Source organism: Pteronotus mesoamericanus, unplaced genomic scaffold, assembly GCF_021234165.1.
Source record: "Pteronotus mesoamericanus isolate MK-2021 breed Mesoamerican mustached bat unplaced genomic scaffold, CSHL_Meso_final contig_101, whole genome shotgun sequence".
In the NCBI taxonomy this organism is placed as follows: Eukaryota; Metazoa; Chordata; class Mammalia; order Chiroptera; family Mormoopidae; genus Pteronotus; species Pteronotus mesoamericanus.
This window is the reverse complement of record NW_026555001.1, coordinates 12,140,776-12,163,765: the sequence shown is the minus strand read 5'-3', so window position 1 is coordinate 12,163,765 and position 22,990 is coordinate 12,140,776. Positions and strand designations below refer to the sequence as shown.

Below are 22,990 nucleotides of genomic sequence, written 5' to 3'. Positions count from 1 at the left end.
TAAGATCAGGTGGCAGCCATTGAAGGAGGTGACAGGGGTGCAGAGAGGCACAGAGACTGGATTAAGGAGTTCCTCACTGTACCCAAAGAGCTGGCTTCCACCCCATGGAGGTGGCGTCATGCCCAACCCAGGTCCCCGGTTCTCAGGCAGGACTGCCTGCCCCTCCACCACCCTTGCCAAAGCCGATGTCAAGCCCTCTTCTCTCATCCAGACGAGCCCCCTGCAGACCCACATGGCAGGTGGCTGGAACCCGTCACCACCCGTGGCCTCCCACAGTGCAAATAGGAAAGGAGTCTAGACCCAGGGCAACAGTACCTTGGATGCATAGATGGCCTTCTTGTTGGGACAGTCACGGAGCAGGGACACCCTGAACTCAGTGGGGATGCTGCCAAATGCAGGGATCTTGTAGGTGCTGGGGCCACGGGTGTGCAGGACCCCCTCGGGGGAGTAATGCAGCTCCTCTATGGTGAAGAGGCCCAGGCCCTGGACAAAGGCCCCTTCCACCTGCAGGGCAGACAGAGACCGTGGACACACCGCCGCCCCCATCCCCAGGGACAGGGACTGCTTCCCGCCACAGGCACCACGCCGCCTGGACTGGGGCCTGGAAAGAAGGTGCAAACAGCCCTGCACTGCTCACCTGGCTCCCACCCCCCAGCCCTGGTAGCCTCTCTGGGCCTTCGCCAGGCCTTGGCGTAGGAAGAGCATGGGCATTAACACTGAAGGTCAGTGTCAGAACTTGTTGGAGATTCCAGGAGGCTCATGCCATGGTAGCATAATTTCCCATTAAAACCTGCTTTAGGCAGGTGAAGGAAGATATTCCTCCCACGCTGTCTCTGGGAAAATGGTGACCTCAAGCTGAGACAGAAGCTCACAGGCTAACGGTTGCCGAGTGTCCCTCAGGTGCCCATGCTCGTCCTGTGTGCTGAATGGGACCGTACTTCCAAGCAGCCCCACCAAAAGGAGGAATTTTTTGGAGACTAGATTCCAGGCTTTTTGAACTAACAGCCCTTCCTGCCCCCTGGGCGAAAGAGTGGCCCTGATGTAGCTTTCAGATCTGTTCAGGGGCATCTGCCACATGCTCTACAGGTTCACTCTCTGTTCCCCCAGCCTCACTCCTCAGAATCAGGTAGTGGTGCACATAGCCAAACAAGAATGTTGTGGGGAAACTGGGTGCTAACCATCTTCACGGGTGCAGGGCCCAGCTCAGTGCCTGCCCAATGGTTGGTCAATGAATGAACTGATTGACTAATGATGAGGTTTCTGTATACTCAGTAATTGTCCATTTTTGAAAAATACAATTTACATTTTCTACCAGATGCTCAGTACTTCAGGTTCTGATTCCCCCTTCTGTCTCTTCCTCTTCCACCTGTTCTGACCAATACTCCCCTATTTTCCAAAAGTGTTTTTCTTTGGGCTGTCCCTTTACTCCTCTTGCTTGAACATACGCTTGAGTCCATTGCTGTTGTGGGCGGAAGAAAAATGAGGAGGGGGTAGCTTCCCTGACCTTAGACCTCACTTTCTTCACATTGATCCCAAACTCAGTCTCCATCCAACCGGGCTCCCTCTCCAACAGTGCGTGTGTGTGCATGTGTGTGCACGTGTACACTCCATGTTTCCTCCATTCATTTTGTTCTCCGGGATTTGGGTGCCCTTTCCAAGTCAATCCATACTAATTTGTCTTCTGCCTCAAGACAGGGGTGGGATCTCATCTGTCTAAATCCCTCTCTGAGGAAGACGCTCATGGTACCACATGCAGACCCACACAGAAACGACATTGGACAAGATGCTGTGGCTGATGACCCTCGGAAGGGGATGGGTACATCAATAGCCAAGTCTATCACCACCGAGGTTCCTTACCTGTCCATGAGCCTTACCTGTCCAATATCGATGGCAGGGTTCAGACTGGAGCCAACATCCATGACAATGTCGGTGCGAATGTTCTACAATGGAGAACGAAATAAAAGCAGTTTGAGAAGAACAGGATGCATGGAAGGATCGATGTATGAAGTGCCAACCCAGGCAGTACTTTCCCAAGCAGAGTGCTCGGGGCACACAGAGGCAGCAGGAGTGTCCACCCTCCTGCCAGTCTCTACCAACACCATCACTGTGGGAGTTTGAGTTCTCAGCGGCAGCTCAGGAAGGGATCGGGGTGGCAATGGTCTCAGTAGCCCAAATAACTGCTCACCCACCCATGTGTGAGTGGGAGGGGCAGGTCTGCAGGTTCCTGGGGCTTCACACCTGAGTCTGCGTAGATCATGTAAGGAAGGGTCAACAAACTGCACTCCCATGGGCTGATTCCAGCGAGTCCCCTGTCTTTGTATAGCCTGTGAGCTACTATGGTTTTTACAGTATTAAATAACCAACAAAAATAAAAAGAACATGTGCTGACATGTGAAACCTATTCAATACATGAAATTCACATTCAGTGTGCATCAGTAACATTTACGGGAAAACAGCCACGCTTGTTTGTTTTCATACGTCTACGGCTGCTTGTGTGCCGCAATGATAATGTTGAGGCAGTATCTTTGTGGCCCAGAAGTGAATGTCTAGAGTTTTCACTCACTAGTCCTTTACAGGAAGTTTGCCAACTGTGATGTGAGGCATTATTTTCCCAACTACAGAGTTTGTCTCTTCCAATTCAGCTGTTTCTCTTCTTTTGTTTCCCCTTTACTTCTGAAGTTTTGCAAACTTCTTACCTTATGATCCCCTGTTAGGCAGTCAATTTCCACTTCAGAGCAAGCCACCCCATAGGTGAAGTAGTGGAAGGGGTTCCCTGAGTTGGTCTCAAAGCTGTAGCCAAGGTTGGGTGTTCTGGTGCGGAAAACAAAAAACACTGTACATATATTGAGATGAATATAAATCCCCATAACACGTGAATGGCTTGTCCCACAAGATCTTAAGACCCCCAAAGGTTTTATTTTTTCATTCATCTGTTCTTCCAAAAAGTCCATCTGTTTTGAATATGTAAGCATATTAATGAAACCGAGGTATTCCAGAGCCCTGTGTCTCTTGTCTCTGTTCTATTTTGCCAATGGCCCTCATACAAATTATTCTGTACAGCCAAGCAGTGTATAGTGTCAGCGTGCTGGCCTCTACATGGTGGAAACAGAGGTGACAGAGTTCCCCGAGCTCACAAAGGACACGAAAGTCACACTCCAAAAGATCCATGAGCTAGAATTTGTGGTCTCAGAACCAAAGGCTCCTGTGCTGACTGCTGGGCTGTTCACACGAGCTTGCCTGTTCACAGGTGAAAGTTAACAAGCTCGTACCTCATACCAGCCTGGGCACATCTCTAAGCAGCCACTTGCCTGCATTACCCCTCACCTACGGGTCCCTTCTAAATCTCAACAAATGATGTGAGGAAAGTGTTAATAATACAAGTCGATGCTCTCCTACATTTTTTTTTCTTTTTCAATCCTGAGTATCTTATATAATTCCAATTTTGCATGAGCCATGTATATATATGTATGTACGTGTGTATAGTCTTATACCAGAGTTTATAGTACTCTGTATCTATGTTATTCTATACATTACACAGAAATAATGTGATGTGATCAGAACTTGCATGAAAAAGAACAATATAGGGCTGAGGAAGAAATGACACCTTTCTTTGACCTCTCATTTCTCCATCTTCTTCTGGGCATTCCCTTATACAACTACAGTTTTATCAGCTCCAAAAATGAAACAGGAACTTATCAGAAAATCTGCACTAGTTGGTATTTATGTAGGCCAAATATCACATAACCTAGGGAACACTGGCAAAACAATACTTGGCCTAAAGATAAAAAATATATTCATATATTTACAAAAAAATTTTTTGAAGCAAACAAAGAACTATTTGCCAAATCCATTAATCTGTGAAAGAAAAGGTCCTAGTTAAATTTCCCGGAGAAAGCTAAAACATGACAGCTGACAGTCACTGTGATCATATCTTTTCCCAGCTTGTAAATCAGATGGGCCAGATCTCTAGCTATTCATGCTACTACTGAATTTTACAGTTGCAGAAGATATGTGCTCTTTTCTAAACCTCACTTTAAGTTCTGTGAATTTCGCCATTTCGTAACAAGACCATGGGCTCTAAATCCCTCTCTCATTTTTTTGAAGGAAAGCCTCCATAAAGAAATCTACTGCACAGTAACACACAAGGGCCACTCAGAACACGGGACCCCGCCGGTCCTCACAGATGGGCACACGGATGGAGGGATGGTTGGTCATTGTTCCATTCTGTCATGAATGAGGAAACAGGTGCGGAGGAAATCACTGATTTCCCCAAGGGGGTAGCCTACAAAGACCAGAACTGGATTGGGGGGGTCTTCTGATGGCAGCTCATGTGTTTGGCTCCTTGGCGTATAGCTTGGTAACCCCCTGTATTTTAGAAGACTTTGTAGTGGAAATTAGTAGAAGCCCACTGAAGAGGTAAGAGTTTTGGTGGAATGCTCTCTCCTGACCACGGGCCGACAGAACCCAGTGCTGAAGGAACCCGGGAGGCTAGGATGACAGCACATTGTCAGACGGGTGAGATCAGCACCTACGTACTTATAAAACCCAGTAGCGGACAAGCTCACTGCATCCTGGTAGGCGGCACAGACCTGTGGAGAAGAAACGGCCATGAGGAAGGAGTGAGCATGGTTTCCAGAGACCCTGACCTGGCCCCAAGCTTTTGTAAGCTCATCCTCCTCATCTGGAAGTTGGTCACACACTTCACTGGTGACTCACTTCCACGCCCTGCCTTGCACTCTCACTGCCACCCGTCTCCAGTCCTGGACTTTGAAGCCTGAGGCACTAACTGGTCTTCCTGCTTCCCCCAATGCTGTGTCACCCAGCCCGGGCAGTGTGAGCAGCTTAACATACCGCACTGCCCAAGGCACCCTCTTACTCTAGAGCTTTCGATGGCTCCCCATTGCCTATAGAGCAAATACCTGATGTTGAGGGCCCCCGTCATCTCTGGTGAAGCACACACACCGCTGCCACTCCAGCCAAACTCAACTGTTAACTCTCTCGGCCCTTCCATATCGCGGTGTCTGGGCACGTCTCGGTATGTGGCTCTTCTACCAGAGCTGTCCAAACCCTCTTCTTCCCTCAACAACCAGCTCGAGCCTGCCCCTCCAATCACCTCGCTTCCGTGATTGCTCCCTATCCTGCTCATCCGATACCTACGTTCTTACGGATACTTTCCTATTAATAAAGCTATCCAACCATCTATCCACCCATCCTGCCTTCTTAACTATATAATAAGTTTTTGAGGGTATCCCCAGCACTCACACAGCACTAAGATTTATAATTTGCATCACGATTGTCATCAATAACTGAGCTCTTAACTATGTACCAGATGCTATTGAGTAATCTGCACACATTATCTTATTTAATATTCAGGACAACCCTGTAAGATTGGTATTATTTTACAGATGAGAAAATTAAGGTTCAGAAAAAGTTTCTCTAGGATCCTTACCCTATGTACATGGTATCAAATACACACACATACAGCAGTGGTGGCAATTACGACTTGTTTTCAGTACAGTACAGACACTGGACAGATTTGACGCCCATCATCTCCTGAATACACCTTCTTGATCATGGTTTTGTTTTTTTTTTTTTTGAGGTTATCCACTTATAGGAACACTGGACTATATAGCTAATAGCGGATGACAAAGCTCAAGTCAGCAGACTGTAACAGCTATTGTTGAAAACATTAACATTGCCTTCCAAATCAGCACTCAAATCTAACCTACCAAAATCAACCTGCATTCACACAGTATTTATGTGTGCGCCACGATGAGTGTGGGAAGGGGAAGCAGAGGGGGTCAATGGGTATGACAGAAAAAGTTGATTTTCTTTGAATCCGTTGCACTATCTGAGCTGGTTCGCCTGCAGTCACATTTTGGGTGTTACTCTTGTGCCTAGTCCTCCTACCCAACACTGCCTTGCAGCTTCCCTCTGAGGGTTTCTGACATGCAGGCCTCCCAGGCAGAAATCAGAGAACTGGGTTCATTCTTATTAGCAGTGCTTATTCTGTTACTCCTAAAATCCCAGGAATGATATCAGCTCTCATATAATGTCTTTTCCTCCCGCTCCCTCACTGATGGCATCTCAGTGGACCCAGACTCCAACGCTGGGTAAGGGCAGAGGCTGGCGGGGGCAGCCCTCCAGGAGAGGGAGGTCTGAAGAAAACCAGACTCATCAAGGCTACGGACGAGCAGGGTGCAGGGCCAGGCCTGAATGAAGAGTTCACAGTGAGGCCCAAGCTTCATGTGAATTCACCAAGGGAGTTCACCAAGCTATCTTCTCAGGTTCAGGGCAGCCACACCCCCAATTCCCACCGAGCTCTCAGAATTCTGGATCAAAAATTGTTCTTCAAGTGACTTCCCTTAGCTAAGAAAACCACCGAGAAAGGGGCCCAGCCAGGCTGAGCATGCACCTGTCCTGTGAAAACACACAGACCCCTCAGCTCCGCCCTGCCGTGTGACTCGGTCAGGATCCCCCATTCCTGCTCTGGGCGGGGACAGAAACCCTGCTCTTCATTCCACTTTCATTTGCAAAAGCAGCTTGGATCAGCTCAGACTTACCCAGTCTTCCCAGGAGCCACAGGGATTCTTTTTCTTGAAGGGTTCCAACCTTTTCAGGATGGTCTGACAAGCTGCCTAAAGAACACATCCACCACACACCAGACACGTCAGTCCTCTGCATGCCCCGGCTCAGGGAAAACCTCAAGGGCCTCCACAAAGCCACCTCCAAATAATGTGCCCAGGTGCTACTCAAACAGCCTTGTCGCCCTCTAAGGAGTTATCGAGGCCTAGGGTGGAAACCACTCAACCCTTCCAAAGGGACTACCACTGGCTTTTGCTTGGAGAGTACTTCCTGACCCAGTTCTTACGCTGACAAAGGGTGAAGTGTGTACGGGATCCCTAGGGAGGCACCTTCTCCCATCAAACTCTTTTGTTTGATTATATTCTCCATGTGGGAGAAAAGTAAGTAGGTCAGGCCTGGCCAACCCCACAACAGATTTTCAATTCCAGCCCATTGTCTGTGGCCAGTTCTCACACCAGGGAGTATGTCTTCCCAGAAGCCCCTGCGTCTTCTCCAACCCTCATCCCCCTCCTACACTCATCCTTCCTGACTTCGATTAAAGTGATTATGTTTCTTGGGTCTCTCTTTTAGCTCATCATTTGGAGCAGCAGGGTTCTCCTGGGCAAAAGAGCCAAAGGCATGGTCACAGACAAAGGGCTCTTCCAGCTCCCACTCCAGAAACTCTCTGCCCCCAAAGCCCTGGGCTGGCCCTCAGCTCTGCTGGTTCCTGAGGCTCCTTACATAGACGGCCTGTCCATTGATGTCACTGCTGACAGAGGCAGCCGTGGGAGAGGTGTTGGGCACTGTACTAGTGCTTGTCTCACTGATGTAGATCTTAGAGATGGGGATTTTCAGAGCTTTGCTGGCCACCTGTGAAGAAAGATGATTATCACCCTTTAAGGAAGGGGTGAATATAGGGCTAGGCTGCCTTTGCTCCAAGACAGGATTCGGGTTCACAAGTACAGGCAAGAAAACAATTTCGTCAACTATAATTCTACTCAGACTGGAATGTTCTCACAACTGCCTGAACTTGAAGCAGCATGTTATGAAACAGTTTAGTTGGAAAAAAGATTTCATAAACCTCATAGTGATTAAAAGTACCTTTTAACAAATTGGTAGTTGTAAGATAATCACAGGGATGTAAAGTACAGCATAGGGAATATAGTCAATAATATTGTAATAACTATGTATGATGCCAGTTGGGTCCTGGAAATAACAGAGAGAACACTTTGTAAAGTATGTGATTGTCTAATCACTCTGCGGTACACTTGAAACTAATACAATATAATATTGAATGTGAACTGTAATTGAAAAAAAAATTTTTTAAGTGCTTTTTAAAAGTAGCCCTCATTTTACAAAATCCCATTTCCCTAGTCCCCAGGAGTCAAGCAGGTGTGCTCACTCTAATTCAGCCCCACCATCCAGGCCCACTGTGCGAGGTCTTGCCTGTGTGCCGAACTAGCTCCTGTTATACACACAACACTCCCACCTCACAGACAGTCACAGAGCCCTAGAATACTGGTCACAGAAGTGACCCCAGAGATCACATGGACAGCACCTCTGCACAAATGAAAACACCCTAGTCCTAACCTAGCAGAAGTCTTATTCCAGGTCACATTTAAATGAGCAACAGAACCAGGGCGAGAGCCTAGGTCTGATTCTGCTTCTGGTAGGTCGCAGCCCTGAGTTTCCCCCAGCATCTTCCCTCACACGACCCCAGAGTCCCCAGGCTGCTCACCTGGACCATCTTGGTGTGAAGGCCTTGGCCCATCTCTGTGCCCCCATGGGTCAGCAGCACAGAGCCGTCTGTGTACACGTGAATCAGGGCTCCTGCCTAAGGACAGAGAAGAAATCCAGACACAAAATTTAGTAAATCCTAGTTCAGCTTAAGACTTGAGACAAACAGTACTGCAGCCCAGGAAAAAGAGAACAGGCAAACAAAATTTTGGATATAAACCCCAGACAAAAATTAAAGTAGTATCAATCTCATGATTTAATTAGAGAGTCCTTCAGCACTTTGCAAAGTTTTTTCATCTCTCGCTCGCTCTCTGCCTCCCATCCTCAGATGGAGGTAAATCAAGTATCTTTGTCCTCACTCTATAGATGAAGGAACAGGATCAGAAAAATTAAGTAACTGTCCATGGTCCGGCCACCAGGAAGGCTAAGAAGTAGAATTTGACCCCAGGTCTCTGAGTCTCGTGCTGCCCTCACTGCATCATGACATAGTGGACAATCAGGGACACGCAAATCCATTTAAACAGCAAAGAGCTCCTCCAGTTGCTCTGTCCCCAAAGGCAGGAGGCTTTCCCTTGCAAAGAGGGGGAAAGGGGGCTCCAGTTCCATGGAGATAGAATTATATAAAGCAATTACCTGATTCAGAAAAGAAAGAGTGAAGCTTATTCCAAACTTGGTAGGAATTATGCACAATCCTCTCTTTTTCCAACAATTTTCCCTGGAGAAAAAGAAGCATCCTCATAGAATCTTCTCTATCATTTTTGCATCAGGTTGAACACATTTTCAGTGAGCAACTTTGTAAAACTGAAATAAGGCATCCTCAGAGCTGCCCATAGTCATTGTGATAGCTGCATTGTGCCCCAATGGTGCAGAGAGAATGAGAAAGGTAGGCATTTGGTTCCTGGGTCCTTCTGTGCAGGTGGAGCAGGGCCCAGCCCTGAACATCGGACTTTAAAGTATCATCACGCTTCTTCCCCAAGGGTAATTCAGATTGGGTCAGAGTATCCTAGTGACCTTGAACTGGAATTGTCCCAGGGAGGAATTGTGGCTCACTGAGGATAATGATAACATCTCCTCTGTGTTTCAGATTTGGTTTTCTAAACAATTCAGTGAAGAAGACAAAACCAGCATAATTATCCCCACATTGCAGATGGGGCCCAAGGAGGCGGAGTGACTGCCAAGGTCGCATTTATAGATTACTGTTAGAGGCCGAGACACAACTGTGGGGTTCTTCATCCTGGGTTGGTGTTCTCTAGAATGTGGTGCGCTCAACAGGCAGACAAACATGGAAAGATGAACCACACTGAAAAGCTCTGATGCTGAGTGAAGGCTGTGAGCCCACCTGCCCCCAGGCTAAGATCATTTCATAATCTTAAAGAAATGGCTATGAATGAGTTAGCAAAACTCGGCAGCCTCATAAATTATTCATTATATTATTAGCTTTGTATTCTGAGTTCAGCAAAAAGGCTGTAGAATATGAAACCCAAGAGGGTGCCAGAGTGTCAGGCTCCCCCGCTCCTGGCACTTACTTGTTGAACTTGTCGATCTCACTCTTCCGAGAGTGATACTGAGAGCTTTTGAGACATTCATCCCAGCACCTGGTCAAGGTGAACCCCTCGAGCTTCTGGTTGAAATGCGTCCGGTCCCCTTCTTTGTACATGTTCTTCCTCCGTACCTTCGCAAGGAGAGAGACACTGAGGCCTGTTGTAGACAACAGGTGAGGGGGACAAAACCTAAAGTGAAGCATCTGGGCCCCTCTCGTCAGTACCGGCCTATCCTCTGCCCCCAGGGAAGATGCCCAAAATGCGAAGCCACTGTCCCTGAAAGTAGGGTAACCCACTCCAACTGGTGCCACCCAATTCCCTGCTTACTTCCTCGGCAGGCAGCCCGCAGGTCACTGCAACGTCACTCATCCAATGCTCGGCAATGAGCATCCCCTGGGGCCCCCCGAAACCCCGGAAGGCCGTGTTGGAAGGCAGGTTGGTCTTGCACACCCGCCCGGTGCCCCGGATGTTGGGGATATTGTAGCAGTTGTCCATATGGAATAGAGCTCTCTCCATTATCTGAAGCAGAGGAAACCAAAATGGGAGAGAACAGGGCATTGGTTTCATTGGATCCCTGCCTTTCCCAGCCCCACAGTCCACTGCTCTTCTCAGGCCCAGGTGAGTTCTTCCTGGGCCTATTGCAACCACCTCTTCACTGCGCTCCTGACTTTCCATGTCTCTGCCCTCTGATCTGTGACTCCTACCAAGACATTAGGTCACATCAGGTCAACAACATCCTTAAAGCCTCTACTTACCATCTTCAGGGTAACGTCTGTATCTTCCAGCATGGAATTCAAGACCTTTCTCCATTACATTTTTTATCCTTTTTTCTGATTACATGTTCCTCTCACCTGTCACACCCATCCTCACACCTGCTAAAACCCCCATTCCTCTCTGGGGAAGCCCTTCTCAGACCCTCTAGTTAGAACTGATCACTTGCCTCTTTTTTTTAAAAAAAAAATGTGATTTTATTAATTAATTTTCAAGTAGTTTTTATTCCCATTAAAGTTAGACTGCAAGTAGATTAAAGAGGTCAACACTTGCATAAATTGTGTTATGCAAAACAGGGGCCCCCTCCACTTTCCTTCCTTCCACGCCCCAGAAACAACCACTTACAGTTCTCACAGCTTATTCTTTATCAGCTATTTCATTCACACCCACCTTTCCAAGTAATGTGCTTACATTGCCACTTCCTGAATTTTTCAGTTTTAGACTTTGAGGATCTAGTTCCCTGCTAATCCCCTTTCCCTGAATACACACCCGCTTCCCATTCCCCATCCTTTCCATATAGTTACATTTTGGTCTGATCAATAGCCAGTTTAGTGTTATTATTCTGTAGACATTACTCACAGCTGAACCATACAGTAATATTATGACTACTTGCTTGATAACGTTTCCCCCGAGAGTTAATAAATTGTCTTTATTTTTCCATTTGCTTAGATTTCTGTGCACTTATTACTAATTTAACTTAAAAATGTATGCTCATCATTTGGTAAAATAACTTGAATTACTTCTTGATAGTTTCTGTCTTCTTTTTTTCATTCCTTCTTTTTGAAAGTTCTATTACATGGACTTTCTCAACTCAACTGGTCCCCGAATTTTTTTGTATTTTCTCTCCTGTTTTCCCACATTCTATTCTTTTTTTAAAAAAGATTTTACTTATTTATTTTTAGAGAGAGGGGAAGGGAGGGAGGGAAAGAAACAACAGTGTGTGGTTGCCTCTCACAGGCACCCCCTACTGGGGACCTGGCCTGCAACCCAGGCATGTGTCCTGACTGGGAATAGAGCCAGCAGCCCTTCGGTTCACAGGCCGGCGCTCAATCCACTGAGCCACACCAGCCAGGGCCCCACATTATTTTCTTACGTTTGGGGACAGTTCCTTGAGTTTCTTTCAAACTTTCTGCTTCTACAGTTTTAATTCTTAAGAGTTCATTTTAATTCTCTGATTGTTCCATTCTTATAGCATACTGTTCTTTCAGTAACATGTAATAATTCATCTCTCTGATGCAATCAATGGTGGTTTTTATTTGTTTCATTTGGGGTTTGGCTTCCTTCCCCATGTATAGTTTCTCTTTCCCACAGGTTGTTTTTTGTGTCTAATTATTCCAGTCTTAATCATCCTGGACGATTTTTGTATGTCTCAACTAATCCCCTTCTTGCTTTTCCTTAGTGCTCTGTCGACTTGTACTTTTATTTCCTTTTGTCTGTTACTATCTGTCTCCCCCACCATACTGGGAACTTCCTGAAGGCAGAAATAATGATATATATAGCTTCTTTATGTTGGCAACCTAAGCACTCAATAAATATTTGCTGGATTGAATTTGTGATCGCTGCAAACAAGTACTGTGTCTTTTTCAACCTGATTTTTCCTGACACCAAGAAGCCAATGTTATAAATGATAAGAACACTAAAAGTGCTTCCTTTTTGAATAGTTTTTCACCAGATCTGAAGTGTGAAGTGTCCTAATTGAGCTAATTAGCAGAGAGGAGGTGGGGTGGAGGCAAGTAGTGAGGAAATTCTGCTTTTCCTGAAATGTTCGACTTATTTTTTCCTACAAGAATCTATGCATATGCAACTAGTATTATTATAAAGTTAAGATTTAAAAACAATTTTAAAGTAGTATCACCAACGTAACTTAGTTAATTCTCAAAATTGACAAAAATATGCCTGTACAAGAGTCATATGAGAATGTTCAAAGCAGCATTATCCATACATGCTAAAAACTGCAAATTACCCAAATGTCCATCAAATGGTGAACAGAAAACAAAATATAGTCTATGTATATCAGGAAATACTAGTCATCAATAAAAATGAATGAAGAAATGATACATGCTCTAATATGAAAGAACCTCAAAAACATTATTCTGAGAGAAAAGAGCCAGGAACAAAGGGCTACATAGTGTATGAGTGTAGTTATGTGAAAAGGGAGATTTATAAAGACTAAAAATTGATTAGAGGGTATCTGGGCCTGGGCAAGGGAACACGGGTGACTGCAAAATCAGCACAAGAGGTCACGTGGGGGTGAGGAAAATGTTCAAAAACTGGGTTTTGATAATGGTTGCATGACTTTAAATTTATTAAAAAAATTAAATTATATATTTCAAATGGGTAAACCCCATGGTATGTAAACTATACTGCAATAAATTGTTTTTTAAAGAGTAACTCAACTCATTATTTAAAATTTAAACATTACAGAAGTGTGCAATGTAGAAAATGCCCCCTTAACCCATCCATTCACTGTTTGGTGTCTCTTCTACCAGACTACAATATATATACATGCACACACACACACACACACACACAACATCACCATACTATATATAAAGTTTTATTACTAAGTTTCCTTGTTTGTCCAGAAATCTTGCACAAGAAAGATGAGAGAAGTAATTATGATCTCTGTGCTTTAGAGATTAACGAAGGATGGAGAACCTGAAGGCAGAGACCGGTTGGGAAGCTATTGCAACAGTAACAGGCAAGAATAGAGGATGCTGTGCCTGTCTGTGTGAACAGGCTGTGGGGCACACCCTTGATCTCCCAGCCATCCTGGAAGCAGGAGGTTGTCCTACTTACACTCTGAGAGAGATCCATAGAGTTCCCGGCATTGCTGTAGTGGTCCACCTCCAGAGCCACAATCCTCCCTGTCTTCATGAAGCCAACCTGAAGAGAAGGGGAATGATTTGTCAACAGGCCCCTTTCTCTATTTCGACCACTCTCCTCCTACTTATACTACCTGGAGGAAACAGAAAGAGCAAGACATCACACCATGAAGAAAGGCGAACATAAGAGACCACGAGAACAAGAAGAGAGGAACTAACATCTCCCAAGTGACGCAGCCATGGCTCCACTCTAGAATACCTTCTCACCATGGTCCTCCTCCTTTCTAACTACTCCTGGCTTCTACCATCATAGAAAAGAGAATGTTGGTCATGATAGGGCAGGGAGGGAGGGCTGGGAGGAGAAACTGGAAAGGAGACTGGAGTCTCTCCCCTCATAAATTGTGCCAGCAAACAATACAAGTCACGCTTTGCAAGAGTTTCAGCGCGCTGTAACATCCCTTATTTAGGTAATCATCGAAACAAGCCTGGATTGGCCACTACATAAGTAAGGAAACTGGGACCCCCAAAAATGACCAAGTTACTTTCTTTGAGCCCACAAGAATTTGGAAATAAGAGAAATATCATGTTTTGGGGTGTTCAGTCATGAAACAGTCAGGAGAGGTCAAAGGGGGGATGTTTGAAGCCAGCTCATGGAGAGAGAGGGCTCCCAGGTTTATAGAGCTAGACAGGGGCCTGTAAGGTAATACTGGTGTGTCAGGGAACAGGACGCATGGTCACCCACAGGAGCCCAGAAAAGTGCCTGTCTTACAGGGAAATTGGGCAGGGCCTGGCCACCATGTGTGGCCTGGCAGAACAGGTGCCTGCCCTAACAACGTGTGCCCGTCCAGCCCTGGGAAATTGTATTTCTCACTGTGAATTACTAAGCATTCATCCTGGTATTCATATCCAGCTGTGAACACGTTAACATGAGGCCATCCTGCAGGAAGGATTTACCATAGGTCTGCTGACAAATCATGGTTCTGAATCTGAGTGAACAAACACCAGATTTGGAACATAGCAAATTCGCAAGAGTTGCAAATGCCACCTTGTGACACTGCTCAGGAGGTGAGCTGGCAGCATCACCCCTCTATGTTGCTGTGGGCCAATTTGAAAATCTCTTGTTGCTATTTTCTCTTTGAACTTCTACAGATAGTGGTGGTAAAAAAAAAAAAAAAAAAAGAAAATTCAGAGTGTATCCTAATGTGATGGCACTGCCCGCCCTGGAGCCCCCAATATCTGGAACCTTGTATCTGGCCAAAAAGGGATGTCTGCCACCAGATATCTGCATGTCCTCGTCGCGATCCAGCATGCAGCGCACAGGGCGGCCGGTCCTGTGGGAGACACCAGAGAGTAAAGAAAACTGGGGCCCCTACAACAGCCCATGCATCTCAGCAATGAAAAGAGCAGGCAAGTCCTTTTTTTTCCACTTGGCATACTCAGCAGACCTGTGCTGGGCTGCTTTGTTGACTGGGCACTGGCCTGGACAAGGTGAGGAATATAGGCCATGAACTGTGTCTTGCCCTCGGGGCCCTCACAGCAAGGTAGGGGAGATAAAATATGGACACAAGGAACCAGGTGATGTTATCTTCACCCCTATGCCCAAAAGTCCTAAAAACAAAAGGCTGTGAAAATGCAAAGCAAAGAGAATCTCCTTTCCAAAGAGAGTAATCCAGAAAGCCTTCCTGGCAGAGGCAGCCTTATTCTTCTTCCCAGAACACACTGGGTGGACTCACTTGTATGCAGCCAGGGCCACTGCAGTAGACAGCAAGGTGCTCCGACTCTCCTTCCCTCCAAAGCCTCCTCCCATTCTCTTCACTCTGACTGTAATCCGATTATCTGGAACTCCCAACATACTTGCAACAAAGCTCTGTGGGGGGTAAAAAAAACACTTGCTCTGAATGCATCATGAAGACTTACTTCACACTTAACCTAGAGCCTGCTGACATTCACAGACCTAATTACTGCTGTGAATTCTGAGAATCCTAGATTCGAATATCCGCCTCCCCTCCCAGTGCTGACCCTCAGGTAGTGGTGCTGGGGTCCAACACTCATCAGCCACCGCAGGCTGAATTCAGACACTTGCTTTTAACCAGAGGGGCAAGCTCCTATTCACCACTTTCAGAGCAAACTCATTCCATTAGACCATGAACTGGTGGGTCATGAGGGTAGATCCTGGTGCCAAAAATTCTGCCATCCACTGTCACATTATAAGCAGTAGAGAAATGAGAAATATTTGAGCTGCTGTAGATGATTTAGTGGTCCTTGTGGCTATCATTTACCCAACCCCTTCATTCTATAGATAAGAAGAGAGAAGCCAGACATGAGGTGACCAAGGCCATAGAGCACTGGGATCCTAACAGCTCATACTTACTAATCTCTGTCTAAGTATTAAAACCCATCTGATCATTACAACAACCCTAACAGGCCCCATTTTATACAAAAGAAAGATTAAGAAACAAGCTCAGGGACACCAACATGCTGGTGACAGGCTCTGGTGCAGGACCAGTACCCTCCAATTCCCTTCTGGACCAGCCCAGGTCTCCCTCTTCCCATTTCCCGCAAGGCCAGGAGCTCCCCCGTGCCCTCCCCCTACACCTGAGCCGACCCACAGGACACCTACCTGGGTCTTCATGGTGTTCTGTGTAGACACAAAGAGCTCCATCTCCCCTGCCTCACCTTTTGGAACAGCGATGGTGCAGTGAGTCTCCAGGTAGAAGTGCTCTTGGCCACCAATGTACAACTCACCTGGGGAAGCAACAAGACCCCACACAGTGAGCCTGCTGCTGCAGAAGGGACAAGTCTGCTTAAGGAGGACGTGTACTTGCCAAGTACCCAAGGCAAGAGCCAGCTGCTCACAGGTAAATTCTATGTTCCCCAACCAGTATGAAAAAGGGCCTCAGTCTTAGCAATCTCAGAGCTGAATCCCAGCACCTCAACGAAGAAACCAGAATGACAATGAAATGCACCAGACATGAAGCTCTCTTTTTACTGCAGCCAGTAGAAATCAAAGATTTTGAAACTATTACTGTAAAACTTTGGAAAAGGTAAAGAAAAAATCAACAGATGTGATTGAAAAGCTAAAAAATACCTTCCAGAACTGAAGCTATCAGGCCAGCTAGTGAGTTAACTTACTAGCAATAACAATGCACAACGGACAACGTAGAAAACAATTCCAAAAGGGGTCTAATCAGTAGCTTTGTCCTGGGGTGAGAGCTATGGGCCGGATTTCAGTGTGGGGGGTGGGGGAGAAAGGCAGGGGAGTGGGCAGTACTAGCTGCAGATGGGTGAGGGCTGCCTTCAGGTGGACAGGGAGAGCCAAGGGTCCATGTGTTTAAAGGTCTGGCAGATCAAGGCCGCCCAAGCATCTGTGGCCTGTATCTTCCCTAGACAGCCTTCCAAATCTGGCATACTATCACCTCTCTAGAATCATTTAGGTATATCCAGCCTAGAATCGGGAGAGTAGAGATAATGTGAAGTTCTTCCCCAGCCAACTGTCTACTATTTTGTCACAAACATAAGAGGAACTCTTTTGTTCAGAAATGATAGGAAATCACTTCGCCACCCCAGGACTCCAGGCCCAGCTCTTGAATTTCATTCATAAACCAGGGCCAGCCCATCCCCATTGTGGCACGGCATAGCTGTACCTGAAACAACGTTGTCTGCTTCCGAAAACCCCTTTTTGAGGTCTCCCTTCTCAATCTTCAGCTCGGATCCATAAAAAGAGTTATTTTTTATAGCATCCTGAGGATCAAAAAGAAGTTTTAGCAATTTGAGTTTCAGAGGGAAGAAGGTAGTTTCCGACTGGGGGAAGAAAAGTTTCCAGAATTTTTGCCTCTCTTCTCACCCTGGCATCTCTACAAGCTTCTCATACAGACTTAAAGTAAACTCACGGGTAGCCCAGAAAGTCATATTCCCCCATTTCCTCAGATAGAGGTGGACAACCTTAGACCTTGAGGAAAAACAAAGAATCCCTCAAACACTGGAATGGAGCTGAAATTGGGTAGGAGGGACTCAGCATGGCCATTAGTGGACTGAGTCTAGGATCACAATGGGGAAAGTTTCACAGAACCACACAATCCAAGGGCTGGAAGAGATATAAAACCTATCTAGTCAAATCCTACCTGCTGCTCAAATCTCCACTGGAGGACCCTAAACAGGTTGCTTCCAGAGACAGGGAGCTCACCCCTCTCCGCAGGCAGCCCATTCTCAGTTACCTCAATGGTGATGATGGCTGGAAGGTCTTCGTAGGTGATTTTCACTCCTTGAGCTGCTCTCTGTGCATGTTCTGGGGTGTCAGTGACCACAGCGCCAATGATGTGCCCAACACAAGTCACCTAGGAGGAGAACCAGACTACTGAAGAACATCACAAAGCCCCTCATAGAGCCAATTATTCTGAATTGTTCAAAAGGACAAAGGAAGTCCCATGCCCCTACAATTTCCTATTAAGGCACATCTTAGGAATGTTCTGGGGCCTTTTCATTTCCTTATTCTATAATTTCAGTTGTGTGCTTCTTCATAAGAGTTTAGAATCTGTAGCAGTAAAGTGGAACTTGGAGATGACTAGTATCAGGATGGTAAACTCACTTCATCTCAAGGGCCAATTCTGATGATTTAGTACTGACAGCCTGTGGGAAGTTGCCCTGGATAGAATGTTGTGATTGATTAGTGATCTATTATCTGTTAACTTGGTTCTATTCCAATCCCCTTGTTCTTCATATAAACAGATAGAGATCCAGCAAGATCACAATTGGCTTGTTACCAGGCCATGATTAAATGTTAGGCCCTGACTTCTGGTTTTATTTTCTTTCCATCACCCTACTCTCTTTTTTCTTCTGCTCCCATATTTATACCAATAGCTCCTCGAAGGTAGCAATCGCATCTTATATTCATTCATCCAGATGCCCAGAAGCAGTAGTTTCCAAATGCTAGTTCTTAGACTAGATGACCCATAAACCAGTTTTTTTGTTAGATTTATAGAATAGACTACTGCTTTCTTTTCATTTAAAAGTTCAGCTCTGTACTTCTGGTCAAGATGGAGGCATAAGTAAACATGCTTTACCTCCTTGTGCAACCACAGAAAGAATTACAATTAGACCTCAAAACAAATAACACCCAATACTGTCAGAAAATCGAGCTGTATAGAAGTTCAACAATCAAGGATTTAAAGAAGCCACATTCATCCAGACAGGTAGATGGGGGCAGAGATGTGGAGATGGGTGGAGAGGTGCAGAGATGGGACATGGCACAGAGAGGTGGCGAAACAGGCAGTGCCACATTCACACGTGGTGGACAAAAATTGGGAGAGATACCTTGGGAACAAGTGATCCCAGCCCCAGGCCAAACTGCACAGCCCAGGGTTCCAGTACTAGGAAGATAAATCCCCATAGCTCCTGGCTGTAAAAACCAGTGGGAATTGGGGCAGCAGACAAAGCTGCCAGATTTTCTGGAGACTTGGCTTAAAGGGTCTGCACAGACTTAAAACATATGCAGAATCACCCACTCTGAGAGTCAGCACCAGGGCAACAGCTGGAACGGCGCCAGTTGCAGGGCAAGTACCAGGCAAATCTCCAGAAGCCAGGCAGCAACACTGAGCCCCCTCCAAGCACACCCCCCATACAGAGCTACAAAGCAGTGAAGCAGTGTGCCCCCACCCTGGTGATTACCTAAGACTCTGCTCCACACAATTTACACTTGCCTTTTCTATGATAGGCCATGCTACTAAGACAGGGAGTCAAAGCAGGTCTACCTCATACACAGACACAAACACAAGGAGGCCGCCAAATTGAGAAGACAAAAAAATATGGCCCAAATGAAAGAACAGAACACCAGAAAAAGAACTAAACGAAATGAAGATAACCAACCTATCAGATGAACAGTTAAAAACACCGGTGGTTAGAATGCTCAAAGAACTCATTGAGTACAGCGACAAAATAAAAAAGACCCAGGAAGAAATGAAGGTTATACTAAGTGAAATAAAGAAAAATCTACAGGGAACCAAGAGTGGAAAGGATAAAGCCAGGATTTAAATCGATGATTTGGAACATAAGGAATAAATAAGCATTCAACCAGAACAAAAAGAGGAAACAAGAGTTAAAAAAAAAAAAAAAAAAAAACAAGGATAGTTTAACATGCCTCTAGGATATCTCCAAATGTACCAACATCCAAATCATAGGGATTCCAGATGTAGAAGAGGAAGAGCAAGAAAGTGGAAATTTATTTGAAAAAAATAATGAAAGATAATTTCCCTAATTTGGCAAAGGAAAGAAACATACAAATCCAGGAAGCACAGAGTGTCCCAAATAAGCTGGACCCAAAGAGGACGACACCAAGACACATCATGATTAAAATGCCCAAAGTTAAAGATAAAGAGAGTCTTAAAAGCAGCACAAGAAAAGAAGAGAATTACTTACAAAGGAGTTCCCATAAGACTGTCAGCTGACTCTCAAAAGAAACTTTGCTGGCTAGAAGGAACTGACAAGAAGTATTCAAAGTGATGAAAAGCAAGGACCTACAACCTAGATTACTCTATCCAGCAAAGCTATCGTTTAGAATTGAAGGGCAGATAAAATGCTTCCCAGACAAGGTAAAGCTGAAGGAGTTCATCATCACCAAGACATTATTACATGAAATGTTAAAGGAACTTATTTAAGAAAAAGAAAAAGATCAAAACTATAAACATTAAAAAGGCAACAAATTCGCAAGTATCAACAACTAAATCTAAAAAAAAAACAAACTAAACAAACAAGAACAGGAACAGAAACATAGCTATTGGAGATCATTTGGAGGGTTATCAGCTGGGAGGGAGAAGGGGAGAATGGGGGAAAATGTGCAGGGATTAAGCGTAATTGGTAAGGTACAAAACAGACAGGGGGATGTTAATAGTATAGAAAATAAGCGTAGCCAAAGAACTTATAAGCATGACTCACAAACATGAACTAAGGTGGGCGATTGCTGGGGGGAATGGGAGTACTGCAATAGAGGGGGGCAAAGGGGGAAAAACTGGGACAACTGTTAGAGCATAATCAATAAAATATATTTTAAAAAATAAAAGTTAAGTTCCTATAAAAGTGTAATAAATCTCCTTCAGAGATAATTTTCTTCCAACATACACCAAAAACTAAACAACAAAAAATTGTCCACATCATCACTTTGGAATATGAGGTTCCTGACAAAAAGAACCAACACTTAGCATGCCTGTCTCTGATCATTATTTCTTGAGGACCCTGTTATTGACTTAATTGGCTAGTGCGACGGTTGTCGAACCTGAATGATTCTCACTAACCATAATCCTAGCAGTGCTCCTGGGGGCTCTTGAAGTTTGTAAAGCAATTTGTTTTTCTATTACATGCTCTCCTTTTGGAGTCTTTGTGTCTCGGGTCTATAGTTTTTCATTTGTTTCTTCACTTTCATAGCAATAATAAGATGAATTTGCCCTTCGGCAATAACAACCCACTTCTAATTTGCAACATTGGATCTGTATTGGAATTATAAAGTGACTGCCTGAGAACTACTCTATAAGTGTATGGATTTTGTAGCAGCTGTCTTGAATGCTTGGAAACTTGTTTTTTTTTTTGGCAGAACTCCATATACAGTTGAAATCAATAGATGGATTTTCAAATAATTGAATTATCAATACCCACATAGTGATGGTATTGCGATTTCTATATGGTCAGTTTATTTAATATATTTTTATTTTCTTTTAGTAAAGGAACTTAATATTGTACCCTAAAAAACCTGATTGTTAGTTCAAATACAATCACCAGCCTTTTTTAAATGCCACTTTGGCATGGAGTCATCTTACTATGTACAAACAGCAGCCATCAATTAAATTAAAAAGTAAGCATCAAGTTAAAATTAAAAGTGCTACCAAGCATATTCTATTCTATCCCTTACTGACTGTCCTGAATGGTGGCCAATTAGTTGATGGCAACATGTGCAAATGTACAATCTTTTCAATGTGAGGGATTTGGAGGAATGCATACAAATTAAAACGTCAATACTCACTCCACTAACTTTATATTTTTAAAAATCCAAAACATACCTCCTCCTTTGCAAAGACGGTTTCATCATTCTGAATTCCAGTTTGGTTACTCCCAGGAATATCATCGGCGGAGATAAAGCAAACAAACCCTGGCACCTTCTGAGCTTCTGAGGTATCTATGGACCTGCAAGAATGAGCAGTGTGAGGGGTCAGGCAGGGAAACTAGGTGTCAGACTTGTTGCCCAGCTGGGTAACCCTGCCCTCATTTTGAGTTTTCCCTCCACACTGATTTCTCTCTCCTCTACATTCTATTCTACTCTATCCTATTCGATTCTATTCTGCAAGTGTTGATTAAATGCTCACCACGTGAAGGCCGCTGTTCTGAGTCCTGCTGGGGAGATAAGATGAATAGGACAGGCCTGCACTCATGCACCTAATACTAACCAAACCCTGATCTACAGCAGTCTAAATGCTGGCTAAAACCCACCTCACAACTAATGCCCATCCAGAATCAGCACATTAGGGCCCTTACTGTACCGCTCATCCAATGCACCTGAACAAGGTCACACAAATTTCTCTCACCACATTCGCAGAGCAATTCCAGAATGGCGGGGCACCCTGGCTGCAATTAGACAATTCAGACCTCAAACGGAGAAGGCCCAGAGAATTCATCAACTGTAACAGTCGGAACGAAGTCCCCCTCACTCTGGCCCATGGCCACGTGAGGAAACAGAGCAGAGGCACGTAGAGAAAGTTACAGGAACCGCTCTGAAGGACCAACCAACTTTCAAACAGGTAATCCTCACCAGATCCCCAGAAAGTTATTGTCGTTACCCCCACTTTACATTTGGGGAAACTCAAGCTCAAGAAGGCTAAAGAACTTGTCCAAAGTCACCCAGCCAGAGAGCCGCAGAGCCGGGGTCAGGAGTGAGGTTAAGCTACGAAGAGTGCCGAAATCAGACCCGCTGCTGCTCTCCATCACTCTCCCTTCCAAGTGCCCACGCAAGGAGCGCCCTGATCGCTGCAGTTATTACACAGCCCCCACCCCGGCCCCAGCTCCCACATCCACTCAGACATCGCCAGGATGGAGCAAAGCTGGTTGAGTGTAGCCTCTGTGTGTCATGGCACTATCAATATGAACTCAAGACAAGGACAAAGACAAATAAATTTACCCGGTAGTTAGCAACCGTTTTTTCTTAGTCAAACATTTTTTTCAGGGACCTGGAAGTGTTTCACCATTCCCAGAGCCTTTGTCCAGGCTAGGAGTATCAGCAGAGGAAAGACCAAGGACAAGAAGACCCGATCCCTGATCCGTACAGTGTCAGGGCCCAAGGAGGGTCCTTCCCAGCCATTCTTCTGAGCAGGATGTGTATCCAGTGCCCAGCAGGCAGGAAATAAAGTCCACGGTCTGGCCTGAACAGCCAGAGGAAGCACAGCCGGGTTGCTGACGCTGCCTGGCTTCAAATTCCGGCTGCACCACTTAACCAACTGTGTGACCTGGGGCAAGTAACTTAGCTTGTCTGTACCTCAGCCGCCTCTTCTGGAACATGGAGATAATAATAGGGTTATT

The 22,990-nt window shown here is 45.3% G+C and overlaps 1 protein-coding gene across 2 annotated transcripts in view; it reads right to left on the bottom strand.

The window, feature by feature from the left end:
- XDH (xanthine dehydrogenase) overlaps positions 1–22,990 on the bottom strand; it is a 62,150-nt gene that overhangs the window by 3,480 nt on the left and 35,680 nt on the right. For both annotated transcript variants that reach the window (XM_054568220.1, XM_054568228.1), the window contains exons 18-34: positions 21,481–21,604; positions 17,653–17,772; positions 17,083–17,179; positions 16,059–16,183; positions 15,172–15,305; positions 14,682–14,769; positions 13,413–13,499; positions 10,170–10,361; positions 9,828–9,973; positions 8,935–9,016; positions 8,303–8,398; positions 7,306–7,434; positions 6,564–6,638; positions 4,537–4,589; positions 2,697–2,811; positions 1,875–1,940; positions 316–504 (exon numbers count right to left, since the gene is read on the bottom strand). In XM_054568220.1, coding sequence (XP_054424195.1) covers positions 316–504; positions 1,875–1,940; positions 2,697–2,811; positions 4,537–4,589; positions 6,564–6,638; positions 7,306–7,434; positions 8,303–8,398; positions 8,935–9,016; positions 9,828–9,973; positions 10,170–10,361; positions 13,413–13,499; positions 14,682–14,769; positions 15,172–15,305; positions 16,059–16,183; positions 17,083–17,179; positions 17,653–17,772; positions 21,481–21,604 — 1,918 coding nt within the window. The remainder of the gene's footprint in view (positions 1–315; positions 505–1,874; positions 1,941–2,696; positions 2,812–4,536; positions 4,590–6,563; positions 6,639–7,305; positions 7,435–8,302; positions 8,399–8,934; positions 9,017–9,827; positions 9,974–10,169; positions 10,362–13,412; positions 13,500–14,681; positions 14,770–15,171; positions 15,306–16,058; positions 16,184–17,082; positions 17,180–17,652; positions 17,773–21,480; positions 21,605–22,990) is intronic.